Here is a 7,494-nt window from a genome sequence, read left to right as displayed (position 1 = left end):
TTCTTTAACATTTAGGCACATTTAACGCCGTTTCCTGTTCTCCGTTATACCCTCTTCTAGCAGTTGCGTTATTGATTTGCATCTCCCTCTTTCTACGAACGTGTTGAGTAATCGAACTGTATTATTCTCTTCTCATTTACGCTATTTATTATTCGAGGAGTTGAGTTATTGCTTAAAATTACTTTCTTCTCCGAGTTAGGCATGGTTTAGTGTTACCCTCTCATTTAAATTACCCTCTATCCCCCTGAGAACACAGCAAGGACAGTCGCTGTTTGTTCACTGAGGGTCAAGAGGCTCACGAGGGCTACCCTCGTCAGTAATCAGCCAATGGCCGCAGCAAGAGGACACTTTCACTCTCGTTGAGCTTGGTTTCAAAAGTATTTTGCAGTGTATTTCCAAACGTTTTATTTAATCATTATAGAAAGGCTTTTTACGTAAGGCTCTTTACACATTAACGTACATTATTTCGACATCTTGATGCTGAAAATATCGGAAATACCCATTTTTTCAAAACGTTCTCTGTCTAATGCTTTCTTTGCGATACTATCAGTGAATGCGTCGCTTTTTGATCTTTAAATATATGACTTTCGAAAGTCAACAATATTTATTCTGTTATAATACTGATAAGTCAACGTGATTAGCAGCATTTCAAAATATTTAGGAAAAAAATAATGTATGAGTAACTCGCGTCTCCAACTAATGGAAATACAGACAATTTATGAATTTACCTCAGAATTTATGAAAATCATTCAATATTTGTCTCAGAATAACAGTAAAATATTGAAGTGTATATTGTTCTTCAGAATAACAGTTATTGTAGTGTAAAACTTATTATTACGACAATCGGGCAAGATATTTAAGAATAAAAAGTTTCATTCTTAATTGATTGTACTCTCGACTATTGTGGCCGAAAATTGTTCAAAAATAGCTGACGAACACCATGGCCAGCGTATTCACTAATTAAAATTTAACTAAACGATTTCTAGGCCGAACCATGGCACGCGGCATCGTTTGCATATGGTTCCTGTGCTTTCTCTGCATAATTTCTAGTTTCTGTGGTGCGGCCGCGGAAATTAACGAAAGATCTCAGTTGCTGCACGAGGACCAAGGCAGTGGCCAAAATGATTTTACCCGCTCATCTTCACGTGAAGTGGCGTCTAATTTCAAACCAGAGTTGAATTTCGGTTCCCGTCCTCGCACCACATCTCACGGAGACGAGGATCCAGATCCTGGAGCACCAGTGCAGGATGTCCAGCCTAACCTTCCAGATCCTAGGGCACCGCTGCAGGGTGTTCTTCCAGAGGCCGATATAAATACCCCAACGCCTCTGATTCCGCGCCGCACTTTCAGTCGTTTGAAACATGACAGGCCGTACAATCGCTTCTTGAATTACGGAAGAAAACGCGTCAAGCCTGGCAGTGAGCTGGAGAACGAAATTCTACGCTCCAAAGTAGAAACTTTGGGAGGCATCTTGAAACAACATGTGCAAAAGCTGCGACAGGTGGGCGCTTAATTAAATAATTTTTATTGCACCAATTCATGCAGGTGCGGAATGTCCTGACTGTAACGAAAATGACTCGATGGATATTTGATTGTATCCAGCAGCAGACGAACAAACTAGTAGTATTTTTTTCAGAGTTGCGTGTTTTAATTTAAACATAACATAACATAGTGATCTCGGCGCTGCAGTGTAGGCCGATGTGGCCTGTCGCCGATTCTTTTCCTTTTCGTGCCTTTGCTTTATTTTTTAAAGTATTTTTTAGTTCGTAAGCTCTATAAGTATTTGGCTGGAGATTTAATTAATCTTTGATTAATGTATGATATAATTTGGATTCGCTTAAGGTAAAGTGCAATTTCGTGAAATTAAGTAGAATTGAGGTATGTTTGAATTTACTACAGCGTTTTATTTCTGGTTACATGCAGGCGGCCATAAATACTTACACGCATCTGAAAACTCATTTTTATGTAATTGGATAAACCTGAACGGGGAAAGAACTTGTGTGATCATACGGAGACTTGTGCTTGTCTGTTTGCAATTGTGTGCGTTAGTTCCGAGAACTCTTGTCTGCCCGAGTAAATTAGAGTGAGGGTCTCGTATCACAGATGTGCGAGGCGTCGCAGTGGCGCCTTCTGTGTCTTACGTACAGTCGCTTGTTCTGTTAAGTGCACGAATACATATAAACAATTATTCTGTTAGTTCTGAAATGCTCACATCTTTAGCTTAATTATGTTCAAGTTTGTTCCAGTTATAAAATCCTGATGCTGATATAAAATGGTTAAGTGTCACCGTTGATATTTTACAATGAACTAAATTCACATTCATCAGTGATAGATATGTACGTCTCTCGTCATGCTGCATACTGCGTCGGTTTGCTAATTCGTGTGTGGTCCATATCGCTAACTGAATATTGTCATTATTTAAGCCACATCATATCATTCTTAACTCTTGACGCAAAGTGGAAGATGCAATACAGTCATTCAATACTGTGTAAATTAATGATTGTTTTAACCCTCAAGAAAATTCCAAAACCTGGCCTCCTACACATATTTTTTACAACTAATAAGACAGCTTATACCATTGCGTCGCTCTCCGTTTAAGATTACATTAAACGTAGAAGTTTCGGTAGTGATGACGCTAACTGTACTTACAGGCGGTAAGTCTGGAGAAGCTTCTTTTTATGGGGCAAGCTCATGATACTTGACGCTTGTCTTGCGTAATTGGACCATCATCATCATCAGCGAGCATTTATGTTTTGTGGGCAGAATTATATGAGCGTAAAGGATTATTTGAAGATAATCTAACTCTCTTGAGGTTCAGTTTTGTGAGTTTTTAAGTGGAATCGTATATTTTGACGTTGTAAAATATATAAATAACAAATTTGTACTCTTTCAGTCATTACCGCAATTGTATTTATCCCTAGAATGTCGGTCAACATGCAAGGGTTGTACAAAATAAGAGAAAATGGCGAACATTTTAAGATCACAATTTATGAACATGTTATAAACAATAAAAATTTGACATATTCCAATGTTTCATTGTGTATTATTGCTGTTAATTTATATTTTATGATTTTACATATATTTGTATAAAATTTTGTGGCTATGATCATAAGAATGGCAAGCCTTTCCGACTTTCGAAGAGGCCAAACTGTTGGTGCTCGTATGGCTGGTGCTAATCACACGCTAACAATTCTCAATTCGTAGAGATCAATTACCTCGGAGAATTGATCAAGCTTATATATTACCGAAAAGGTAGGTTAGATTGTGTCAACGACACATACGAGAGGCGACCCAGAAAAACGGACTGCATGGGTGGTGGGCGAAATTCTGGTAGTACTGCATTATTCCTCACCATAATAAACTATATTTTATGCATTTTTAGATGTTTCAATTATTTTGTCCAATTCCTGAAGGTTTTAAAGCATGTATCGCTTACTTCCAGCCATTGAAGCTCGCCCGTGATGCAATTGTGCTGCTGCTGGAGTTAACCCCGACAGCGCGGGACGCTACTGGGCTGCTGGTGTTGCGCTGCCACGCGGCCGAGCCTCGCGCGGTTCCCTTCAAAATCTCAGTTCGATCGTTCTCAGAATTTTAGATCTCTATTTAATGCACAACAGTTAGTGAGATATGCACAGAAAGCACGAAAACAGTGTATATGTTACCTAATAAGTTTTAGTTGCACAAAATATGTTAGAATAAAAAATGTTTCGTAGTCTATGTTTTTTATATTATTTTTTTTTCAATACATTCGTTTATATATTCATTTATTCCATGTTAGCAGAAACGTGCCACCGTGCATTCCGAGTCAGTTTCGAGTGGCTGATTTATCATCCTGAATCCAGACACGCTGTCACCTATTTATTTTTATTTTTCAGCTAAATTTATGTTTCTTCTGTATTTAATGAAAGACCCAGTAACTCAAATTTAATATGTCGTAACTGCTTCAGTAAATTCTCCGGCGTCCACTAAGCCTTTTCTATGGCAATTAAAGCGTTCTTCATCTTCGATTTTTCTTCCTGTAAGTTACTTGCAGTCAAGCCTGTAAAGCTCGTAGCCAGGAAACTTCCATAGATAATTTTGGGATATTCGCACTAGTGGACGCTGTCACTACAACTCCCCTAGCGTAGCCGTAAAATAACATGAAGGGTCTCAACCTGGCAATTCAATTCATAAATAAACTGCGTAAAGCTTGTAATCGGTGATATCTGCAGGGGACCACGTTTCTGTCAACCTGGAATAAATGAATATATAAGCGAATGAATTGAAAAACTAACATAGAAAATATATAGTATGAAACATTTTTACTCTAAACATATTTTGTGTATCTGTAACTTATTATGTAACATATACACTGTTTTCGTATTTTCTATGCATATCTCACTTATTATTGTGCATTAGATATGGACCTAAAATTCTGAGAACAATCGAACTGAGATTTTGAAGAGAACGTGCGAGGCTCGGGGCACCAGCAGCCCAGCAGCAGCACAATTTCCTCACGGGCGAGCTTCGAGGCCTGGCAGATACATGCTTTATAACCTACGTATTTCGAAGAGTAATAAATACAAGAGGAATTATTAAACCATCTCTGAATAACTCCAAAAAAATAAAACTCAGTACTCACTGCAGTGAGTACTGAGTTATATTTTTTTTCNACATACAGCGCGTGCTGGCTGCGTCTCGCCGCGACTCAGTGAAGGCCGTGTTCCTGGTCACCGACGGCTACAGCAACGGAGGCGACCCTCGGCCTGCTGCTGAGGCACTCAAGCGTCATGGCGTCACTATCTTCACCTTCGGCATTAGGAATGGCAATGTCGAGGTTAGATGCATTCCTTATTATTTAAATTTAATTATACTTTATAATTAAATCCCGTCTTATTACAAGGATAACGACAGCAATGCTATTTTTTCAGGTTTCTCCTATTACTTACAATTTTTGCATTCTTTAACGTAATGAACTATGGAATAAATTGAATTATTCCTTATAATTAAATCCAGCCTTATTACAGGGATAACTAAAGCAATGTTATTTTTTTAGATTTCTCCTATTGCTTATAATTTTTGAATTTTTTAACGGGAAGAACAATGGAAAGTTAGGTAGGTTAGATTGTCAACGATACATACGAGAGGCGACCCAGAAAAACGGACTGCCTGGGTGGTGGGCGAAATTCTGGTAGTACTGCATCCTTAATCCTCCCAGCTTATGCAATTTTGCATATGTCACTGACTTTGGTCAGTTAGTGTGCCACGCATTGCTGCCTTAGAAAGCCGTAAGTGTTCCATTATCGCAAATTTTTTTGTGACACTTCTATGAGCTCCCTTCTTTTTTGACGATGTCTGATTTTTCATAAGCAACATGCTGCCGTCAAATTTAGCTTCCTCCTGTGAAAAACTGGGAAGGGAATGCTTCGGGACAACCTAAGGATGATGCTATGGGGATAATGCTAGTTTTTGAGTGGTTTTCCCACTTCAAAAAAGGAAAATGTCAATTGAAGACTAACCTCGCTCAGGTCTTCCTTATACTGACCGAACTGAAAAAAATTTAGAAGTATTGACGATCTTGCGGAATTGTCTCAAGTAACTCGGAGTTCACTCCAGGAAAATTCTAAAAGAAATTTTTGGATAAAAAATGAATTAAAAAATCAGTCTAGTTTCATTTGGGTCCCACCTCGTATTTTGTTTCATTTTTCGTAATATTGTCGGAGATGCTTTCCATTTATAAAGTTCTGTTTTGGAAACGGATATGATGAGAATTATAAAAAAAAAATTCGTATATACTCTTAAAAGACTACAAAATAATAACAAACATTTTCTGAAGTTTTATTATGTTCCGTTAGTATTCTTGAGAAACGAAGGCTTTTACTAACAGTACAAACACTGAGCAGGATGTTTTTTCCATATCATCGTGGTACTGTTATGGAATAAGTCAAAAACAAGTTTCATAATCTTTCACGCAACCATTTAGGTTCTATTTGAATGTCGGGCTGCTAGCGGATCTAATGCCGTTTCAAAATAAGTTCATCTCCTGAATCGTCGTCACTGTTTGAGAGTTATGTGTGTTAGAAGCCTGGCGTATATCCAGCACACTAATTGTGTCAAGATATTACCAGAATCTGAAATTTCGTTTATATAGTGGGAGAAGAGGAATGGATTAGATCAAAAGTGAAATTTTATTTTGCAGTTGGTAGATATAAATTTAATTTAAAAGACACAAAACAGTTTTTTCATATTGTGTAACGAGATAAAAATGGGAGCCTAATATTCTATCTAAAATGAAGTTTTAGAGGTGTCTTTATTTGAACAGAACACTTGAGCTTTATTATCGAGAATTTTGATAACAACGAAATTACGATTCCAAAATTGAAAGAATTGACAAGCCTGGACAATGAGGGGCTATTCTGCTACTTTAAAATAACTTTGGGAGTCATCTCAAGGTTAACGACAGGTCTTTGCATTCAATTAAACAAGCGTTTGTTGCCCTGATCACGAGGACCCGAAATCCACTTCTTGGTTACCAGCACTGACACTATGACACGAAAAAAATCACAAACGGTTTGTTCAATATGAAATTTATTACAGGATATCACTAATGAGGTTTGAACATTGCCTTTTCCCCAGGAGCTGTACGACATGGCGTCGCACCCCCGAGAGGAGCACTCCTACATCCTAGAGTCTTTTGAGGAGTTCGAGGCTCTGGCCAGGCGAGCTTTGCATGAGGGTGAGGGCCATTGAAATAACTTTATATATACCAATAATAATCTAATTATTCTAATAATTTTGGCGGTAAATCGGGAAAATATTTTCAAATTTTATTCCAATTTGAACGGATGTTATTAATGATAATTTAAAAGATTATAACGAAATATTTGGGATCAGAACTGCTAGCATAAGCAAAAGCCATCATATTTCATCATTATAGGCCTGTAGAATCCTTCGAACAATTTGCTTTACTACCTTATCTTAGTATTAGAAAAGAATTTCACTTCTAATTTTTACGACAGATGTACGTTGCTCGGTCTCCAGTTTAATAAATACATTGATTACCTCTTGAGAATTTCCAACTTCCTACATTCCACAATTACTGAATAATAACTGGGAAAATTCTCCTAGCTATCTTCGTATCCTCCCAGCTATTCGCCACAAACTGTTCCCATACAAATGATTAATCGTGAATAATCTTAATCTTTTTCACCGCAAAATTTATTTAATTGCTGCCCAGATCTACAGACGGGCTCGCTAGTGGACCAGAACCCCCAGGCGTGCTCGTCGTTGTGCCCCGCGGAGGACGGAGGTTCCTGCTGTGATGTGCACGCCACGTGTACATGTGGCACTCACACCGGGCACTACTTGTGTACCTGCCAGCCGGGGTACTATGGTACCGGCCTACGAGGCAACTGCAAGCGTACGTAACTAGGATAGAAATATAACTCAGTACTCGCTGCAGTGAGTGACAGAGAGCGTAACTCAGTACTCACTGCAGTGAGTGACAGAGAGCGT

The 7,494-nt window shown here is 38.3% G+C and overlaps 2 protein-coding genes across 2 annotated transcripts; both read left to right on the top strand.

Annotated features, from left to right (window-relative positions):
* Positions 1–827: 827 nt before the first annotated feature.
* On the top strand, positions 828–1,488 carry LOC108679062 (the record flags this gene model as incomplete). The annotated part of the gene is given in 1 exon segment (XM_018167581.1): positions 828–1,488. A coding segment is annotated over 1 exon segment (494 nt), but the record flags the coding sequence as incomplete, so codon positions are not given.
* Positions 1,489–2,629: 1,141 nt separating this feature from the next.
* Positions 2,630–7,399, top strand: LOC108679045 (sushi, von Willebrand factor type A, EGF and pentraxin domain-containing protein 1-like; the record flags this gene model as incomplete). The annotated part of the gene is made up of 5 exons (XM_018167558.1): positions 2,630–2,654; positions 3,414–3,571; positions 4,661–4,816; positions 6,616–6,715; positions 7,217–7,399. Coding segments are annotated over exons 1-5 (622 nt in total), but the record flags the coding sequence as incomplete, so codon positions are not given.
* Positions 7,400–7,494: the final 95 nt, after the last annotated feature.

The sequence above is a fragment of the Hyalella azteca genome, unplaced genomic scaffold (assembly GCF_000764305.2).
Source record: "Hyalella azteca isolate HAZT.00-mixed unplaced genomic scaffold, Hazt_2.0.2 contig14130, whole genome shotgun sequence".
In the NCBI taxonomy this organism is placed as follows: Eukaryota; Metazoa; Arthropoda; class Malacostraca; order Amphipoda; family Hyalellidae; genus Hyalella; species Hyalella azteca.
The sequence above is the reverse complement of the archived record's forward strand: the minus strand, read 5'-3'. Positions and strand labels throughout refer to the sequence as shown.